At 38.4% G+C, this 22957-nt stretch overlaps 1 protein-coding gene across 1 annotated transcript in view; it reads right to left on the bottom strand.

The window, feature by feature from the left end:
- Snx13 (sorting nexin 13) overlaps positions 1-22562 on the bottom strand; it is a 103014-nt gene extending 80452 nt beyond the window's left edge. The window contains 1 exon segment of the mRNA XM_032907648.1: positions 21839-22562. Coding sequence (XP_032763539.1) covers positions 21839-22378 — 540 coding nt within the window. The 5' untranslated portion in view covers positions 22379-22562.
- Between the last annotated feature and the right edge of the window lie 395 nt (positions 22563-22957).

Below are 22957 nucleotides of genomic sequence, written 5' to 3'. Positions count from 1 at the left end.
TGAAATAAAAAAATAATTAAAAGCCAAAATTAAATATACCAAAGATTAAAACACTACAATTCCCACTGTGAGTTAATTATGAGTTAACAGAATTCATTACAGCAAAAAAAAAAAAAAAATTAGTCCTATTTATTTTGAATAAACTGTTTCCACCAGCATATTTACTCTATTATTTTCACTACATAAAACTGTATATATACTGTTAACATATGCACAGCTATCAAGAGAAAATTATAATGCTCCCTTTTTAAAGGAAATGATAGGCAGGTTCTATCAGGTAGTGCGATACAGGAGACGGGTGAGAGCTATATATTTCTAAAAATACCTTGTTCTATACATGACCTTCGAACAGTACAAATACTTTACATGATTATGAAAATTATGCTCAGTGAGAATAACCACATATATATAGGCAAACTCCTTCCAATGTTTTCACAGCATGGCAAACTGACGGTGGATCTTTACTGGAAAATAACCTAAGAATAGTAGCCAAAATACTTCTATCACTTTAAAGAGCCTTAAGTATTTTCTCTTTCTGTAAAGAGCAATGTTGGCAATAAGATGCATCGAGACTAACTGGAAGAATGACTGATCTGAGTCAGGAGCAGAAATGTTCTTGGGATGAACCGTCAAGCACAAGAAAGTGGCCAAGTTACACAAGGAGGATTCCAAAGACATCTGCCTCCCCACACACAACATGGTCAGAGCAATGGCTGTGATGGACTGACCCTGGATGGGCTCTGCTTTTAAGTCCTAGTGATCTTTTCTAAAGACTGACAAACAGTCCTGTCATTCTTCTTAAAGGTAGGAGAGAATCAAACATCCACCAAAGTCATCAGTGTTGTTAAATATTTCATATGATGATGGATGTATGCAATTCCTAATGAATTGCATGTCTACATAATCTAGCTGCTAATCCTTGAACAAAGAGTAACAGACACAGATGCCTCATGGAATAATCCTTTACAAATACCACTATCTGGAATGTGCTACTGGGAAAATAAAATTAAACATGAACCTTACTTTAAAAATGCAGAAAACTAAGAAAATGTTACAAATGTCATGGAGATAAATTAACCAAAATTTGTATGGTGGGAAACACCAGAGGGCAAAATCAGGAGGAAACAAAAGTGAAATTCAAGAGGAAAAAAGAATGATGTGGAATAAGAACAGGAAGCAATCTGTAGATTAAAACAGCATGTGTTGAAATTTCTCAAACTAATTATAAACAAAGTATTGGGGGGAAGCAAGAGAAAAAAAAGGCATTTGGTAGTTCTAAGCATTATTAGAATAATGATATCAATAAATTGCTATGCATTTCTTAGCTGGCATAATGACATTATAGTTGTTTTAACAAAAAGAATCTTTTAAATATATTTTCAAGATGAAATCAAGTCCCTGAAATTTTCTCCAAGATCATCTTCATGATTCTTAGTGGAGAAAAAGTAAAAAGCATGTACCTACAGCAGGCTGCGGGTTGACAAGTGCCTAAGCTGGCATGAGCACAGGGTGCTTGGTACATTGTTCTTCCTACTTTCCTGTTTGCACATCATGTTTCCTACTTTTATACTTGGAGTCTTTCACTGGAATATTTATAAAACCCAACCATCCTAGCGCTCAGTTTGACACTACTACACTTACTCTCCAGTAGTCACTGCAGAGGAATACTGTCTAAACAGGCCGCATGTTTACAGACTAGACACTCCATTGAGTCAGGCATTTCCTATGACTAGTTAACAGTGGTGCAACACACATGAAGCCATTACACTACGAAAAACATTATTCTAAATACGAAACTATTGGGCATAAAGAAATATACCTATACCTTTAGTCCCAGCACTCAAGAGGAAGAGGTAAGTGGATCTCGCGAGTTTGAGGCCAGCCTGGTAAGGTACCAGGACAGCAAGGGCTACACAAAGAAATCCTATCTCAAAATACAAATTAATAATAATAGTAATAATAATGATGATGAACTAAGTACTGAGCTCTAATATCTTGTTTTATATATAGGAACGTAAACACTTGATAGAAAAGCTATTGTCCTTTGAAAGATTGTTTTGGACGTTTCAGACTGATTGTATGATAATTGGTTAGGTATGTGTCAAGCCTTAATGTTGAAAATATAAATCAAATAGCTTCTGCCTCCAAGGGAAAGAGAATAATATACATTTTGCATGGTGGTTTGTGCCAAAATCCCAACATCTGGAGCTGGATGCAGAAGGATCCAGTCTGTGGCCTGCATGTCCTAGAATGAAAAAGGATGGGGAAAGCAGCTACATGGCTCAGCAGGCTACAGACTTCTGTACACACTTGGCAACCTATGGACAGGAGAGACTCTACTCCAAGTCTTTCTCTAATCTTCCCACACATGCACTGTGGCACACACGCAAATGCACCTTGTACACAAGTACATATATACTACAATAAATTTTTAAAGATAAAATACACATGTGGCAACATGAAAAGTAGCACATATTAAATGAGGAATAGTTTTTTAACATAAGTTAGTGCTTCCAGACCTGAAGCAGTTCTCAAATTCCTTTTGAACTGCCTTCAAAGGGTAGTTTTATGGTCTGGGACTATGTATTAGAATAGAGTGCATCTACACAAGAGAAACCCATAGAAAAAGTCATGGCCTTAGTTCCCAGTATCAAAAATAAAGCTAACACCAACACAAAAGACACTTTTGCACTTTGACCAAAAAAAAAAAAATCATATTTGTGTCGTTTTGCTAAATTGACATATTGTCCAACTGCCTTCTGAACATTTGTGCTTATCCACATAGGTTAGTTCTGCTCTCGTCCTAGCCAGAGACGCTTCTGTGTGCAGTGGGCAGCAGTTAAAGCAGTGACTCATAAGCGGTCAAACCGCTGACAGTAAGTTAATGTTCAGGGTTCAGCCCTAAACAGGATATCCACAACAGCAGCCCTACTCACCCAATCCATGCTCAGAGAACATCACAGAGGGGGGGCAAAACTTTATAAGATCCAGAGGACATTCTGAAATGTTGTCTGCTAACCCATATTCACACATTCACTGCACAGGATCAAGCCAGCTTGGTCAAACAGCATTAGAGCAGGCCAAAGTAATGAGTCCTCAGGATTACAAAAAGAGAAGATGAAGAGAAGACAAAATATGAAGGTGAGAGAGGAGGAGATGCTGGCGATGACCTGAGAGAGCAGAAAAGGGAATTGAAGATGGTATTATCAAAATATACCAAAGAATAAACAAAAGGTATGAAAGAAAAACCATCTCTTCCAGGAGTTCAGCCCATCTCCTTTCCACTACTATCAAGAGTATTGCAAAATGTTGCAGTGAATGATGCTGTCTTGTGCTTATTACAAAGGATTGAAAAACTGAGAAAGGGCTCAGAAAGTCAGACCATTTCATTTGTCCAACATATATATTTTTCTTTCCTAATATTCTAGGTTCTAAATAAACATTTAAAAAATCATTATGAATTGATGTTTCTGACTTAAAAAAAAAAAGAAAGAAAGAAAGAAAGAAAATTCTGGCTCGGATCAACAAACTTGAGATCTTAACAAAGCTGTAATCAGATGAAGAAAGTCCAACAGTGACATCAACCATGAAAATGAACGTGATATGCACTAGAGCTCTGGTCTCCACACGTACTAGTACACTTGATGCTGAGTCTAATTTTGTTTGAAAAATGATCTCTCACTAGGTTACCCTCTCTGGTCTTGAATTCCTAGCCTCAAGTTAACCTGCATCAGATTTAGGAGTAGCAGTCATGCTGCAAAGGTAAAATTTTACTCCTGCTTTAATTAAAGAGACAACTGTCTATACATAAGTCACTATCAAAGTGAAAAGACAAGAGACTAATTTATTTTAAGCTGCAGACAGTCCATTTCTTAGTGAAGGTTAAGGCATAAACACATGCCCATTTCACAATGGGATTTGACTTAAGCATTCCTTCAGCCTAGTTTAAATTTATAATAAATCCAATTACCTAAGGAATAAGTAACTCAATGGAGTAAGGGAGGAAAAAAAAAATCAGAGTTTACAAAAGGGGGATGCACACAGAAAGTGTCTGTAACTTGATAAGAGAAAAGGAACCAAGAAAAATAAAAATTACTCTGTAAATATACCTGTGGGTATTTCTAAACACAAGAAAATATAATCCTCAGGACTAGCCTTACAGTTATGCACACAATCCTCAAATGTTCTTGGTTTTCTAACCCATCACTTTTTCTGAACATATAACATCAAGTTTCAGTAACTTATATTCAACACATTCTACTTATGCCAAAACTTTTCATGGGTCCTATAAACTCATCATGGGTACTATAAACTCATCATGGGTACTATAAACTCATCATGGGTACTATAAACTCATCATGCACAAAATCAAAATCGCTGCATTCACCAAGTATCTCCTTTATTCCCTCCCTTAAGAGACTAATGCCTACTCAATAATTATGGGCCCATATGCTCAAATGTTTGAATATTTGACTCACAGTTGGTGGACTGTAGGTAGGGTTAGAATTAGGATATGTGACTTTGTTGGAGGTGAACCACTGGTGGTAGGTTTTGAGGTTTCAAAAGCCCACAACAGACTCAGTCTCAAGATGTCTCTGTCTCCATCTTGGGGATCAGATGTAAGCTCTCTGCAACCACTCTAATGCCATGTCTGCCTGATTGCCACCATGCTTCTGCCATGGTGATCATGAAGTGACCTTCTGAAACTGAAAGCAAGCCCCCAATCAAATGCTTTCTTTATAAATTGCCTTGGTCATGGTGTCTCTTCAGAAAAATAAAAGTGGCTAAAATACACTTACTTTCCTACATTTTCCTTAGTGTCAAAACAATCTTTGATAAAGATTACAAAATACTTTCCCAGAATAAGACCAGTTAATTCTCCTGCTTCTGTATGCTAGGATAGAATACTTTTCCACTCCAGAAAGATTCTCTTTCCAGCAAGTTCTTTCCAAGAGCCAGCACAGTACTATCTTTCATGAAGCAAAAACCTTCCCTTTTAGACACCTGTACTGGATAGTTTATGTCAACTTGACATAAGTTATCTGAAAGGAGAAAATCTCAATTGAGAAAATGCCTCCATTAAGATCTGACTCCAATTTTCTTAATTAGTGGTTGATGGGGAAGGGCCCAGGCCATTGTGCATAATGCTATTGATAGGCTGGTGGTCTGGGTTCTCTAATAATGCAAGGCATGGGGAACAAGCCAGTAAGTAGCACCTCTCCATCAGCTCCTGCTTCCAGGTTCTTACCCTGTTTAGTTTCCTGTCCTGTCTTCCTTCGATGAAGAGCAGTGATATGGAAGTGTAAACTAAATAAACCCTTTCTCTCTAAGTCGCTTTAAGAGTCATGGAGTTTCATTAAAGTAGTAGTAAACTAAATTAAGACAGCCACTGTGCATTTGTACATCCTTAATTTTAAAAGAGTCTAATATTTTTCATAATGTAGTGTATGTAGGAAGTTCCAAAGGAGTGAAGACCTTGGGACATGGGGCATAGCCTGTTGAGAACTCTAAGACCAATTGGCCCATGAGAAACTGGCCAAGTCATTACCCATATGGCCAAGCTGAAGAGAAAAGACAAAGCTGATCTCAGGAGTCCAGAATGAGTGTTTATGAATGACTGGTCATTGTGCAAAAAGACTAACAACTGTGGCGTCCTCCTCCCTGATGTCGACAGTGGCGGAGACTGCAAGCCTACACAGCCATGCACTGAAACTGGCCAACCTTCCCATACCCTGTCTCTAATAAACCTGCTGAGATCCCAGGTAGCCCTGGAGCACTCTGCCTGTTCTCAGGTTCAATGTGCAAGTCTGTGTGTCTGTCTTTTCTTTAATGTCAGATCACCCACGCCAATGCGAGAAAGGAACATATAACAATAAGTAATAAAAAACAGAAGGCATGAAGTTTAAAGAAAGCAAGGAAGGATATATAGGAAGATTCAGAGAGAAAAAAGGGAAGGGGGGATGATGTAATTATATTAAGATCTCAAAAATTAAAAAAAAAAAAACTTTTAAGATAAAATGCACCCGACTGGTCTGTAGATCTCTAATTTTTAAAAACAAACTAAAAAACTTTTATTCAAAGTGTCTATTCCAATTCTTTCCTATATTATAAAAAAGGCCCTATTATTTTTAGTGAACCCAGCATGAATGTCCTATTAAGTGGGATAAAAACTTTTAGGTATTTTTTTAAGAACAAATTATTCAAACAAACCCCAATTCTTACATAGAACTTAGAAATGATACAATATAAATCTATTTCCCCTTCATTTCTGCATTTATATATACTTTTATTAATAGGATGATACAATATACACTAACTAAATATCTGACCATGAATAATCCATTTAGCAAGATCTTATTAATGCAAATCATGTGCTAAAATTAGTCTATTAGTCAAACTATACGCAAAGACAGAAATTAAAAAACCTAATCATTACTGAAAATAAATGAGTAGTAATTTTAAAATAGAGACTCTAAAAGAAAGGTTGGAGTAAATTACTCACAGGCCTTTTTTCTACTACCCACTTTGCAGGCTTTGAGGGGTGCAGACTCAGTCCCTGACTGCTGACTGCTGATGTTCTGTGCTCAGCACTTAGTACTCCCCCATCAGAGCTGGTAAACCTGTACCTAAAGCTCAGATGGGCTACAAGAGTACAGGAGCCCCACCATCCCAAAGTCAAAGACTACAGCAAACCCAGCTTTGGATATATTCCAATATTGCAAATGATGACCTGAGTTACCTAACAATAACACCACACAGTATAACAAAAGATTTGGAACCTAAAAATTTTTAGCAAATGTCACCTGTCACAGCCAAAGAAAAACCGTAGTACTCCTACAAACACTCTGAGCTATGGCACTAAAACTGAGACTGCACAGTGAACCTCTAAAGACACGAGAGGTAACTTGCCAGCTAGAGCTCTCCGACAAACACCAACCAAGGTTTTAAAACGTGAGGAAGAACCATACCCCCTAAGCATCGGATAAATGAGAGTAGTTCACGCAGAGGAACACAAGCACAACTCTGCTCCTCAGTTTCCATCTTGCAAGTAAGCATATCTAAAACTATGAATACAGAGAGCACACGTAAACACACATCACAGCCCACCTCTAACAGCATACTTTTGATATAGCTAAAACCCCGTAACACAAGCCAAGCTTCATCTACTTGGCATTACCAAGTTATTCTGAGTCTTATAACTCAAATACATGTGAAATTAAGTAAAAATATACAAGATCATTTAATTTAAAAAGAGTAGGGTCAGTTAAACAGTTCAATAAGTTTCAGCACTTGCCAAAAAGCCTATCAACCTGAGCTTGCTTCCTGGACACACAGTGTAGAAAAAGAAAAAAAAACGACTGCCAAATTCCTCTATGCTCCAACACAGCAGCAAGTGTGCCCACACACAAAATAATTATAATAAAAATTTAAATTTTGAAGTATGGCATGTGTTCTGCTTAGTAAATGGGTTTTAATTACTAGTTAACATGGTAAGACTATAATTATGTGCAAGTTGTACTTTCACAGTATGGTTTTCTTATTTCTCCTATAAGATATCAGCAAACTTGCTTTACAGTTCACCTAATTCTCACTAAACACTTACTGAAATTATATGAAAATATTTTCAGTAAAGTCCTTATTCATACTCATCATATTTGCCCAGGTTCTTTGTTAAAGTCTGTATGTACTGAACTTCTAAAAGTGTTTGTTTTTAAAAGAAATTAAAGCAATTACTGACAGTCATGTCTGACGTCTCATATTTTCAAGTTCAATGGAAAAAAACGAAAACTACACGTAAAATTAGCAACATATGTTGGCTGACAGGTTTGGTGGTACATACCTGCAATTCATGCACTCCAGAGCATGGTCAAATTCCAACGCTAGCCTGGGCTGCATGGAGCTCTGCCAAGTGTATAAATAAGTTAAGGATATGCTGATCTTCTTTCAGCAAATGAATCAGTATCAATCACAAATTTTCAGTCCCATGTAGGTTTTTCTTGAGAATAAGGTAAGTAGTTTCTTTACAAAAGGTTTTTCAAATCACCATACATAAAATCCTAATGCAGAAGAGAAATTGGCCTAAATAGGATTGTCTCTCATTCTGTCTTAAGTCTGTACTGTTATACATTAAAATCTATCAAATCTGGAACTGCACAACATACATTATTTCTGAAAGGCAGCATATATAAAAACAAAAGCATATGCTAGCCTTTGCAGTTCACTGCTAGGCACATACAGAACACAACCCCTGCCCAAAGCAGAAATGGGCAAAACTGGTGTGCTAGGCTAGGAAGCTCTGGAGCCTTGGTGGTCCGCGTCAGAACAAGCAGCCTATAACAGTGCACTCACTAAGGAAGCCACCGAGCAACAACACAGACTTGGGGCTCTCCTTGTACCTCACAGAATCAATCCAAACCCCCTAAAGAGGACACACCCTACAACTTTCTAAAATATTCAATACATCAAAGGTTGCCTGAGGACTCTTCATCCAATATCCAATTATAACCCACCATAGGATTGGTCAACATACTCTTAAGAGTATTTCTGAACCTATGAGGCCCTGTTACCATGAAGCAATACATTTATTATTAGTCCTGCCCCATACTCTAACAATAGTTCTTCTCTATCCAGTTTCCCACTTTTCCCTCCTGTCTAAAGCTTCCCTTTAGGCTCATTCTATTCCACAGTAAAAACAAACACTCGCATAAAACCAAGACTTCACTGTCTTGTATAAAGAAGAGTCACTTTTGCTTCCCCTACAACCTTCTCCAAAACTAATTATAAATTATAAATTTATAAAATTCTTCATTGATTGCAATCTGTAGACATTTTAAAAAAATACTAATTCCCAAAGCAAAGCTAGCCTTTCAGAGCACAAGGATACGTGGAATCCAACACTCTTTTTATCCCACATACCAGATATCCCAAGTCATCTCAAAATACACATGATCAAGCTACTTCATACTCTTTTTTAATAAGCCTTTCATCTCAGCCAACATTCATTGCAACTCCACTTAATCACGGTAAGACCACCCACCCTTTCTTTCACCTTGTCTTCTAACTAGGACATGCCAAAAACGCCTATTTAATTCTCTAAGCCTTCTAGCTTTAAGTCAGTTGTGGAGAGTCCGTATATGGTTCATTGTCATTAAGCGTTTCCAACAGTTGGTTACCCTACTTTTCCTTTTTAGCCCATGTCTACAGCTTTAGCCTTCTAGACTGGACTGCACGGGTTCACCGTTTGAAGGCTCTCTGGCCAGCATCCTCATTTATCACTGTATGCTGGAATTACTCTACTTGCCCATGGTTACCACATGCATTACATCTTATGAGGACCTACAACTGTGTTTGCCCTGTTCATTGTTGTATACCTGATGTGGCACCTAAAATAGACTCCTAAAACTATGTACTGAGTAAGTACAAGCATACGTAAAGACAGATCTGGTAAAGCACCCTAAGCTAAGGCCTTGGAAATTAGGATTCTCTTCCTCCAACTCCTCTGAACACCCTCTCCACTGAACTTTCCGTTTTGAGGATTTACTGACTTCTGTATACTAGTGTTTCCTTTGCCTTTGAATTCTGTGTTAAATCAGTTTACTAAAAGACTACTTTTTACTGAGCAGGAGTGTAACAATAAACAAAAACTACTAAGAAATTAAATGAAAACTATCAAAGAAGATAGTTCATAGCATTATACTGTTATTTTTCTAAATTTAATGAAAAGTCTTTCATATGCATATACACAAGAAAATAACATAAAAGGGGGATTGTTTAAAATAGAAAACTGAGGCACTAGGGAGATGGCTCAGGTAAGCTGCTTGCTGTACATGCATAAGAATCTGAATTCAGAACCCCAGTACCAATGAAAAAGCTGGGCCAGGCAGATGTATCCATTCCAGGTTCAGAAGCAGAGTAAGGCAGATCCGTGGGCTTACTGAGCAGCCAGTCTAGCCAACAGGAGTGCTCTAGATGCCTCAAAAGTGAAGTAGAAAGGATAGAATTTGGCTTAGTGGTTTGCCTTGTATGAATTATCCCTGAGTTGAATCCTGAGCATTATAAAAATAAAAAATTAAGGTGGAGAATTATAGAGAAGATTGCCAATGTTGAACTCCGGTATCCACAAGCACACACACATGCTCCCATCACCATGGTCACATACACACACACACATAACACACTCATATACTCACACAAAAAAAGGAGAAATATTTTCTATACCTCTTTATTAATCAAGTTGTATGTTATTTTGAAAAAACAAAACAAACAAAAAATACTGTAGTCAGTATTATTTTCCAGTGGACAGGTCATCTTTCCGGTTAAAAAAAAATTCATCTTAAGTCATGTTTTGTATCTTCAATTAACAGCCAATGTTTTAATAAGAAAGAAGAAACCCAATACTACAGCAAGTATATAAATTTTCATTTCTGTAATAAAGATGAAAACTTTTAAATCAAAATTGTTTTTAAAAATGATTCTACAATATTCTATCAACATTTGTTTAGATATAAGATGAGCCTGCCTATATAGCTGCTGTATTAAGAGACCAAAATTATTTATATGCTTAAATATCCATAATTGTTACTTATATAAGCAAAAATTTTATTTCCAATAACAGCCCTTTACACAAGTGTATTCTAGAGGGGTTAATTTTACTATTTCTCACCTTTTAGTTCCCCGTTTAATAAAAAAACTCATTAGAATTTAATGAATTATAAAATAATCCATCCATTTGACATTCTAAGGCTTGCATTTCAATTATTTGGAATGACTTTACATGAAATTTTATCGAGCTGACAAGAATCATAGTCCTTTGCATATGAGAACACTGTATAGCAATGATACTTTGAAAGTGTAATATGAGTGTCCTGTAATGTTCTCTTTCTTTTTATCTACATTAAAAGCTTTTATAGACATAAGAAAAATAATAGTTAACCAAATGTTCTGATTTTTGGCCAATTTATATTATACAGGTGCAATCCCTCTTGATTTCCCTCTGAAATTAAGTATAAATCTAATCTTCTAATTCACACTAGAAATATAATGCCTAAGATAAGTTACTTAAAACTGACAAAGGAAAATATTAGATTATCTGGCTCAAAGAGGTTCAGAAGACTAGGCACTTCACCAAAGTCAAAAAGGCTTAGAACGCCAAAAGTTATATTCAAACCAAGCAATCCTGCACGTCATCACTCCTAACCAAAGCACACATGCTTAAGAAAGCTAGTTTGTCATCAAACCAAATAATCCAATTTAAAAATGAGTACAGCCCTACACAGAGAATTTCTCGACAGAGTAATCTCTCATGGCTGAGAAGCACTTAAAGAAATGTTCAACATCCTTAACCATCATGGAAATACACACCAAGGCAACTCTGAGATTACACCTTACCCCGTCAGAATGCCTAAGATCAAAAACTCAAGAGACAGCACATGCTGGTGAGGATCAGGAGCAAGGGGAACACTCCTCCATTGACCGTGGGAGTGCAAACTTGTATAACCACTTTGGATATCAAGTTGGCAGTTTCTCAGAAAACTGGAAATAGTTCTACCTCAAGACCCAGCTATACCACTCCGGGGAATATACCCAAAAGATACCCCACCATAAGGTCACTTGCTCAACTAAATTCAAAACAGGTTTTTCATAATAGCCAGAAACTAAAAACAACCTAGATGCTCCTCAACCAAAGAATGAATAAAGAAAATGTGGTACATTTACACAATGGAGAAATTTGCAGGCAAATGGATGGAACTAGAAAAGGCCATCCAGAGTGACATAACCCAGACGCAGAAAAAATAAACATGGTATGTACTCACTTATGAGTGGATTATTAGAATAACTATGCTACAAACCACAGACCCAAAGAAGCTAAGTAAGAAGGAGGGGCCCAGGGTGGGAGGTGGGAGGACTGAATCTCACTGAGATGGAAAAATAAATTAAGACATTTGGTGTTGGATAGAAGGCTGGGAAAGGGTAGTATAGGTGAGAGAGATTGCAACTGGAGAAACAATTGGATTGGGGGTGGAAGGCAGGCATCTCTGGGACAAGCTAGAAACCTAGGGCAATGGAAACTCCCAGGAATCTGTGTGACACTAGCTAACACTCCTAGCAATAGGGATATGGAGCCTGAACTGGCCATCTCCTGTAACTAGGTAAGACTTCCAATGGAGGGACTGGGACACAGACCCATCCATAAAACTTTAGGCCCACAATTTTTCCTCCCTTCAAGATGTGGAAGGTTAACAGATGGAATAGAATTTGAAGTAAAGGCCAACCAATGACTGGCCCAGTTTGAGACCCATGCCATGAGAGGAAGCCCAGCCCTGACACTATTAATGATATTCTGCTATCCTTGCAGTCAAAAGCCCAGAATACCAGTCATCAGAGAGGCTTCACCCAGCAATTGATGGAAACAGAGACAGAGACCCAAAGTCAAACAGTAGGCAGAGCTTGGGGAATATAGATAGATGGATGGATGGATGGATGGATGGATGGATGATGGATAGATAGATAGATAGATAGATAGATAGATAGATAGATAGATATCACATAAAAACACTGATTCGAAAAAAGAAAAAGGTTTATTTCAAATTCAGAAGCAGAAATCAAGAATGGATTACAAAGTATCTTATGGCTTGAAGAAACACTGGATAACATATATCATCATATCTTGACATCGCATCATTACCTTATAAAATTTACGTAATAATTGAAACATGCTGAAACTTTTGTTTCAGTTATTTCTTCCATTGAAACAGTACTTCAGTCCGTTTAATGACCTCCAAACCTTAAAAGATGGTGATCTGAAAGGCTTATCTTTTGCATATGTTGGTTGTCAACAATGAAAAAAAAACTTAAAACCTCACAATGCAAAGGATTACATATCTATCTTGTTCCAAACCACAAGCAGGCTAAAAACAGACTCAATATTTCAGGAATAAAATCAATTCAAGATTAAATAAAGCAACATCCAAGGACTTTTCAAATATGAGGTTCAGGTCAAGGATTAAAGCTCAAAGAGTCAAGATTCACTTTAGGGTTTTCAGAAAGGCATGAGACTTTAAAGGGTGTCTCGGGAAACTGGAGAAAACGGTGCTACAAAGTTAACATGAGTTGACACATACTTGCTTCTCATGCTACAGAACTCTATGTAGATCATCACACCACTTTAAACATCTAAACAAGGCGGAAATGTGTTATTAACAACAGCAAACTCTCCTGATACATATTACTTCTGTAAACAATAGATAGATGGACAAAATGACCCAGTAGTAATCTGTGCAACTAAGAAATATTTTAATCCAGAGAATCTGGTAAGACCTGAACATTTTGAAAATGTTCCCTGTCCCAAATTTTCCAACTCTGAAATCAATGATAACATTTTTCATTCATACACATTTGTAAACTTTCACAGGAACATTAAAAGTCATCAAACTGAAAAATTCAACAAAGTACCATGAAAATCAGTCATTTTGTACTATTATAAGTGATCATATCTAAGTTATTTTTCACTCGTCTTAATTTTTCTTGAGGAACTGTTTAAGATTCCTTCTATCAACACATACTTTAGTGTGAAGTATTCAGTTTAAAGTTCTGTTTCAGGCTGGGGAATGAAACTTTAATCATCACATTCAAGTACTCACACTGGTAGGAAAAAAAATACACTAAATAAACATAAAGCATGCATCGATCAGACCAGAGTGCAAGTATTATTTCACTAGGTGAATGGGATTTGACAGTCTGTCAGTAAAATGTGATATACTACTCTAACAATATGTAAATCTTTTGAAAAACAAAGAACTGGACTCAGAGGTCTTACAGCTTTTGCTTAGTAACAGAGCACCTGCCTATGGCATGAATGCAATAAACTCCCAACACCCATGGAAGAAAACAACCCAAGATTCACAGACTTTCTCTACCTAGCCTTCTGGATTCTTTTCTAGAGCAACTGCAGGTGGACAGGAAGTGAGGACAGTGCTGCTGTTAGAAGCTGAATCAGGACTGCCAGCTCACCCAAACACAGTAATAGCTTCACCTGGAGTTGTATGGCTAAACCAAGGCAGATTCAACTTTAAACCACATTCTCAAACCTTCTTTTCCTCTTAATTTCACTCATTAATGAAATAACTTGTTTCATTCTGGCAAAAGAATTTAAGACCTCAGTTTTAATGGCCAAAGTGTGGCAAAGAACTAAATTTAGCCATGACAGTGAGGCGTCTGAACACAGGTTTCTTAGTCTGACTCACCACATCACCAGATCTTATTAGCATGCGTTTAACACAAAGTAGCCAGAGTCTCATCTGATAAACAAACGTACCTCCAGTACAATTTTAACTAAAGCCTTAAAGATATTATTTATAATAACATGTTTCAATCTTCTTTTCACAAATTTTCCAAGGTTGTTATTATCTCATTTTTACTCACAAGGAAACTAATGGTTACAAAGTTCAAAGGACTACTTCATGATCCCATTATTAAATAGGGATTGTGAGTCATTCCTTATAATGCTCAGCGTACAGGCTAATTTGTATGTTGTCTCACTCCTGTAATAATATTAGCAACAGATTTAAAGTATACACCACCATTATTCAAACATACGCATTTCCTCAATTACAATATTTTTTAAATACTTAAAACAATTTTTTAAAAAGATTTATTTATTATATGTAAGTACACTGTCACTGTCTTCAGACACACCAGAAGAGGGCATCGGATCCCATTACAGATGGTTGTGAGCCACCATGTGGTTGCTGGGAATTGAACTCAGGACCTCTGGAAGAGCAGTCAATGCTCTTAATCACTGAGCCATCTCTCCAGTCCTTAAAACAATTTAAAAGCTATCATTTGCTGTAACTCAAAGTTCTCTCTACTAAATATTTGGGACATTATATTATCAAAATAAAACCTGTCTCTAAACTAGAAACAGTTCTAGAGTATTGCCAGGTGAGAAATACATGACAGCCTGTGGAATCACGAGATTTAAGAGCCACAATCGGAGAAGCTTGCTCAGGAGAAGAAATCCGTGAAGTCACTTATCTTTCCCACCAAATGGCGTTCATGGGCCAGCACTGGGCTCAGGACAGAAGGCAGTTCCTCTCTTCTCTAGTCCATGCTCCCTATCTTTCACTGCTGCAGTAGTGGGCAGCAGTTATTGTTGCTTTCCTCCCATCACGATCTATTTCAAATATCCCCGCAAGCCTTTTAATGCAACTAGAAATAGCACAAATCTTCAGTAAGTGTGAGTACTACACCTAGCAATATTAAACATAACATTAAAACATACAGCCTTTTATTATCTGCAAAAGTTTGCAGGTAAGTGCTGGTAGTGTTTAAATTAAGAGATATACAACAAAAGATTTTGCAATGACCATATGATTTATAAAGGCCTGAAATCTTGAAGTTATTTCCTACTCCCACCCCAACGTTCAACTTATTTCCCCCAAACTATAGGAAAATTTGTAAATATATACCAATGTCAGAGAGCTTCTTATCATACCCTAATAGTATACCAATTATATTTCTGCAAAAAACTGATCATCAAATTATTTGGTGTGCAAATACCACTTCCTTAGCATGTAAAAGGCCTTCAGATATAGGTGTTAACTAAAATATCACTTTTGGCTTTTGTTTGCAGTCATAATACCTCCTTATAGACAGGTGGCATGATGACAAACATCTATAACTTCAATTCTCAAAAGAATAAGACCGGAAAATCTAAAGTCTAAGGCCAATTTGTGCTACACAGTAAGACCCTATTGCAACAGAAAAGAATTTAAAAAAGAGAATAAGGGCATGATGAATTAAAAATAATAAAAATAAAAATAATCACTTTATTTTGATGTCTAACCTCTGAAAACTTGAAAAAAAAAACAAAACAAAAGTCAAGCCCCTTAAATTTCTTGAAAATATATATACCATTATTATTTAAAAATTAAAAATAAATCTCTTTTAAAGTTTTGTGCACAGGATGGAGGAAAGAGAACATGTATAGTCTGGATCCGAGGACAACTCTGTGAAATCAGTTCTCTCTATGAATTCCTTCATGTGAATTCTAGAAATTAAACTCAGGTCACCAAGCTTGTAAGCAAGTGGCTTTATGTGCTGGGCCATCCTACCGGGGCCCCAAATTAAAGTTCTGGGATGGGGAGTTCACACACACACACACACACACACACACACACACACAATAAGTAAAGTTTAAAGATAAAACAACTCATAGAATGGTAGAAAATACTTGCAACTCTGATAGGGTTTACTGTTCACAACATATAAGAGATTCTAACATTTTAATTTAAGAAAACCAATAACCCATTTTAATACTGAGCAAAAGGTCAACATAGAAATGAAAAACTGCTCACCATCAGGAAAATGTAAATTAAAGCTACGATGAGATTACTTCATATCTCCCTGTTAGAGTAGCTCTTATCAAAAAGGTAAAAGATACCAACAGTAGCATGGAAATTGTTATGGCTGTCACAGAATAAGACACATGGCCATTCTTCAAAAAACTGAAACAGAAAAACTTCTATGATCCCACAATATAAATTCTGTATATACATGTGAAGACTTGTCAAAGGGATATGTGCACTGTACATGACAACACTTTTCTCAGCATCCAAATAGCTAATCAACTTACAGAGTCCATCAGGATGAGTAGAGGGAGCTTCTACGAGATAAGTGAGCATGGAGCTCATTATGATAAATTAAATAAACCAAGCAAATACTTCGGAGTCTCTCATACCGTCTGCAAAATGAGCTCACAGATGAAAGGAGAATGGCATTATCATCTGGTAATCAGATGGCAATAGTTGGTCAAAAGCTACAAAATTTCAAATAGGGAGAAATGTTTAGGTAAACTAAACAGAGGGACTAGTACCAATGTATTTATTAAAAAACTAAGGAAAGTTCATTTTAAAAAGGATGCCTGTAAACCCTGGAAAGGCTGTAACTGCTGTTGATACTCAACAACATGCTAGTATTGAGGTATGTGTGTCTCAAATTATATTGATAAAATTTGAACTTTTGGAGGTTTTAACTGTGCTATCAACTTAGCAAAAGCGTATACCAATTTACTATGGTAAAAGAACACTACACAGAAAATAACAGTCATATTTGGCTAGAAATAGTAAACAATTTTCCACTTGCACAGAGGTAATGTACTGTATTAAATATGTAGTCCTACCTATAAGAATTTGACTACAGAAAGAAATTAAGAATTCTCTAAATAATGAAAGAAAAGGTGGTGATGGGTGTTATTTAGCTTCACCGAATCATTTCAAACTGTATACATTAATTCAAATACCACACTGTACTCTGTTAAACATACAAGATTGTGAAAATAAACATTCATTTAAAAATTAAATCTTGTGGGGTAGTGCTGATGAATGTTTTTGACCCCAGCACTTGGAAGCCAGAGGCAGGAGGATCTCAGTGAGCTCGAGGCCAGTTGGGCTACAAAGCAAGCTCCAGGTTAGCTAGGGCTACACAGGAAACCCTGTCTCAAGAAAAAACACATTTTAATAAAATAAAAATTAAATTAAAAGAGAAGTAACATTCAGCCATGCGTGGTGGCACACGCCTTTAGCCCCAGCACTGGAGAGGCAGAGGCAGGCAAATAGATCTCCATGAGTCAAGACCAGCCTGGTCTATATAGAGTTCAAGAACAATGAGGGCTACATGAGACCCTGTCTCAACAAAGCAAAACAAAACAAACTACTATTCAGCTCAGCTCCTCTAAACATGCCAAACAAGGGAAGTGTAGACTAGCAAGCCAGTGTCACTCCAGTGAAACCTTCCACTCCCTTTGTACAGTCCTTTTCACACCTCTTCACATGCCTTGAATACCAAGAAGCCTTCAAAGTTCTTGTTCTGGTTAGCAGCCTTTACAATGCCATTAATAAATAAAGAAGCAGCTCATATAGTTTAAGGATTAATCGATCCCAAGAGTATTTCCACCATAAATACACTAATCAATAAAATCCTGCCATAGTATTTTACATAGTACTTAGAGGCAAGGGTATTTGTACAGTTGTGTACTAAAGGGTCCCTAGAAGCTCAGCCCTTTCCTTGATGCACAACCATCCTCCACTAAGTCTCAAAGCTTCACTACATAAAGCACAAGCATTTCTGGAAGTCTCCATGGTCACATAAGTTTGCAATAAGCTATAACTGTATCACTTTCTTTCTGAGTCAATCACCCATAGAAAGCAATGAGCAGTCCTCCAGAGAGGAAACTGATTTCATTTTCTTTGAACAAGTATCCTCCTAATTCATCTGAACCACAAAGCCTTTTAATTTCTTAACAAGCTGGGACTGCTAAAAGTCCTACCATTAGGGTCTTTTCCATCTGTTTCATATCTGTTAACCTTGAAGTAAAAAGCCAGTGTTCATATCTAAAAATCAATAAAGCTGGGTGAAGTGATTTAACACAAATATAAACTATTTTATTTAAAATTCACTTAATGTTCCATATATACAAGTCTAGGCACTTTCTATTTCTATCTTTCACTGCACTTCTCATTCTCGTTTTCAGCTGTTGTCTGTTTCTGAGGCAGGGTCTCATGTAGCCCAGATTGACTTAACAACCAGATGCTGGCCTAGCTCCTCTGGCTCCTACTTCTCGGTGCTAGAACTGAAGGTCTGAACCATCTTGCCCATTCACTGTCCATGCCCAGAAACAGCAAATGACTGACAACTGATTATACAAAACAGCCTACTCCACCTTACACAATCAACTTAGCACATTTTCCTCCATCTCCTATTGCTTTTACTTAGCTATCATAAACTATTTCCAGAATTATCATAGCTTCTGAATCAGTATAGCTTCTGAAATATCAAGAAAACTTTAAAAGTTTACTAATGAAATTCAGTGATATTTAATATTTTAATACTGAGAAAGTTCACACTAATTAAAACAAACGTTGACATTAAAAAAGCCCCAATTTTGAGATGTAAAGTTTATTATTCATAAGCAGAAAGCCAATGTTATAAGAAAAACATTAAAAATAGTGACAAAATCATAGAGAAAAAAATCTTAACTGTATATTAAAAGTACCTGTTTCATCCATGATGGAAAATATAAAGATATACAAATACAGAAAATAAATAGCCTTCCGAATAATTCAACTGCACTAACAAATACTTTAAGGCAAAAAATGAAGCCAAAAAGTTAAAGATGAGAACTGCCTAACCAGGCCTGTACTTTCATTCACACTATTATCTTTTCCAGGTTTCAAAGTTCAATGTAGATATTAGTTTGCTTAATTGAGTAATTTTCCTTTTACCTTATTTAAAATTGCTCTTAATGAATAACTCATGTTATCTCATTCCTGAAGTTTCAACCAAATGCATAATTTGACAAATGCAAAAGTAAATATTTTCATATGAATCATTATTACTGATAGTTTGATCATATATCTATGTACCCCTACTTTACTTTATTAAAGACTAGCATAGCGAAAATATCAGAAGTGGAAACAAAATAAAAAGGACAGGAATGGAAGAAAGGAGGAGAAAGGAAGAAGGGAAAGAGAAAAGGGAGGAGGAGGGATTCTACATTGTGTGGGAGATCGCAACATACCACAGAACTTTAAATAAGAAGGCTTAAGTGTGATTCTTATTCTGTGGTTTTTAATCAAGTTATTTTCACCTTCTCAATCCATTTTGTCACACAGCTAATGGTGACAATATCACCTACCCTAACTCACTGCCTTCTGACCAGGGAAAATGTCTGCTCAACATGACTGATAAAGTAAGAAAACCTTTCACGATGCAGCTCATCACATTCGATTTTGAGATCTAACAATTAAATCATATCCCCCAAATCCTAAGACCTGCTGACTGGTGTAAGTTACCACTTGCAGACACACAGTCATTTGTATCTACAATACTTCAAAAAGGGACTGTTTATGGGACTTTAAAAAAAAAAATGGCAAGCTAAGTTCAGCAAAACTCTCGATGAATTCTTTTCTGTTCATCTGATGACAATATTCAGATGAGGAAGTAAGATGTTTTAAAATTGGTCAAGAAAGCTGAAAACTACTCACTGAAAGGCTGCTGAGCAAAGTGGTTGGTCTCTGAGCTGAGTCAGGGGATGCGATTTCTAGTGTCAACTATTTCACTAAGAACTGTTTGACCTTGGACAAGTCTCTAGGCTTCTGTCTGCTTATCTATAAAATGTATACTGAAAATCAGAGACGAGATCAAAGTACAATTTAATCTGAGTTTTACTTTAGAGCAGCAGCTTCAAGTACTGCTTGATAAAATAGCTCTACAGGAACTGCCCGCATTGGAACACTACTCTGCCATAACAAGGCCGTGTGATGTACACATACGTACACACACACATAAAAGGACAGCTTACTACCATCTCTGACCTGTTTAAAATGCTTCACTGAAACATTAAGTCATATTAAAATACACACGATTAGAACCCTCAGGGTATCCAAATCAAGACAGTATCCTTGTATTAGCTCGCTTTCATGTGAAAAGATCAAAACTCTAAAAAGTTTTTGCAAAACATTTCATGCTATATATTATAGACACCACTGAAAAGTTATTAATACTGATATAAGAACAGCTTCTCATTGAAATGCTATTTGCTTTTTAAATCTACAACTAATGACAACTTACAATATAACCAAAGTCTGTGACAATGAAAGTAACTTCAGAAATATGTAGAATTGGGACACCTAAAGTGAATGTCTCACTCCTAGAAATGTGTGGTTCATAAGCTAACAATCAAACAACAGGGATTTCCCAGGCATGTCGTGTATGCCAGATTCGGGACACAGATGAAAACAAACGGTAAAGTACAAGACGGCTTAGCTAGACAAGTTCCCAAAACTTGGAAAGTTCAGTGTGTCCTATTGTACCATCGCTTTTCACCCAGTAAAATCCACTTGTTTCGAATGTTTTTATGTCCTTTTGGCCCGTGTAGGACTGCTTTCCAATGACCATCAACGTTATTACCCTCACATCAGCTCACAAAGATGTCCAAACCAGTCCCTGACATCAGGATCCTAAAAGAACATAACTGAGCAGCTCCTGGCATTTTTATCAAATATACAAGCGTCAGACATCCACACCTGCAATAGACCATTAACACAGCTATGTCACCTTTGGTCATTAAACTAGTTGCACCGATTATGTTCTTCCCCCTAAAGTATTGCTAGTGCAGGCAAACTCTACTTCTTCAAAAGTCTGGTTTTTGCACTGGACAGTGGGCACTAAGGAAAGGGAAACTGATTGGTTCATCGTTGTTGCCCTACTTCCATTTCAGGTCAAATGAGAAAAACTGTTCCACAGAGAGAAGCAAGGGGGCCATCCGCAGGTCAGGAAGGTGGATGCCAAACTGAACTTTGGGATCAGGGGACTGAAGGAACGTGACGGGATGTGGGGGCAGGGGAGGAGGGCACGAGGCCAGCGAGTGTGGCTGGAGGAACCTGGCTCACTTCGCGGAGCAGCCAGAGTAGGGGTGAAAGGCAGAATCGCTCAGGCTGGCTGCCACCGCCACAAGCTTGACCCAGCCGGGAGGGGAAGGGCCCCGCAGCCCAGGGACGCGGACAAGGGCCGGCACACGGACGCGGGGACCACGACCGCCTCAGGGCAGCGGGACGCGGACTCCACGGAGAAGCGACAGCTCGGGCGAAGGGGAGCGGCGGCAGGAGGAGGTGGAACTCTGCCGAGTCAGCACCGCGCCCACTCGGTGGCACTTGTGGGAACCCTGCGGCTGCCCGGCCGGGCCGCGGCTCAGGTCGGGCCCAGCGCCGGGAGCGGCGTCTGTGACGGGCTGGCGCCGGCCGCTCACCCGCCTCTCAGGTAAACACTGGGCGCCGCTTACCTCTGTTAACATCATTACACCCCGGGGGAGTGACGTCCTCCCTAGCCTCGCCGCATGGCAACAGCCGTAGCAGCAGCGGAAACTGCCCGGGCCGCCGCCAACGGCGGCAACTGCTGCTTCAGTCCTGTCCCGGGCGGCGGCTTTACTCGGCTTCGCTGGCTTCCCCCCGGCCCGGCTGCTCGCGACGGACGCGCCGCCATCTTGGAAGAGCGACGTCCGCGTCTCCCCGCGACGTGCGCTCCCATTGGCTGGCGGGCCGGGCGCGAGCGTCTTGTGACTGTCTCCATGGCGCCGGCGCGCGCAGGGACGGAGGCGGGGGCTGGGCCGCGCGCGATCCCGGGCCTCGGCTGCTGGCTGGATCCTGGACCACGGAGGTGGCCGGTAAACGGGCTGGTGGCGCAGCGCAGACTGCGTGCTGGCGGAGAAACTTCCATCGCGCAACTCCCCGACCCTGTGGAGACCGTACAGTGCTCGGGACACTCGGCTGTGGTCCCCTCCGTCGCGCGGTGACCTGAAACTGCCGCCCGCGCCGCGCCTCATTCCGAAACTTTGGCCGAAACTTGTCTCTGTTGCTGCCAGCGCTCAGTAAGTCCTGTGCTGGGTGAGCGACAGGTTGTAGACGTGATCCGGGCAGATCGCCTTCACTCCGATCCTGGCAGAGTTAAGAGCTGCTGCTTTGCTGATTGGCCAGAACCTGCCCAATCTAGAAGGCTTAGTGTTTCTTCCTCCATGGAAAGCCTTCGAAATCAAGCAGCTTTTACCCGGTAGCTGCAGTTTCCACAGCTATATTGGGATAATTTTTTAAAATACTTATAGAATATGTTTATCAGAGTGAATGAGTTTCAACAGATGTCTCTATAACAGTAGTTACGAATGAAATGAGACGAACTCTAAAATCCTGCTGATAGCATGACACCTGTCTCAGCCTATTTCTACACGAATGTAGTAAAATTCACTCCACTTCTTCCTGAATTGCGGTGAAGTAGTTTTCCTGAAAAGCCTCTGCCGTTACAAATCAATTTATAAGGAAATTGAGAAGTGTTTGGACTTGAAAAATAAAACACTTGTGTCGCGTTCTTACAAAAAAAAAAGTTTATAAAAGGAATTGTGGAAAACTAA

The sequence above is a fragment of the Rattus rattus genome, chromosome 7 (assembly GCF_011064425.1).
Source record: "Rattus rattus isolate New Zealand chromosome 7, Rrattus_CSIRO_v1, whole genome shotgun sequence".
Taxonomy (NCBI): Eukaryota; Metazoa; Chordata; class Mammalia; order Rodentia; family Muridae; genus Rattus; species Rattus rattus.
This window is presented reverse-complemented; position numbering and strand designations above follow the sequence as displayed.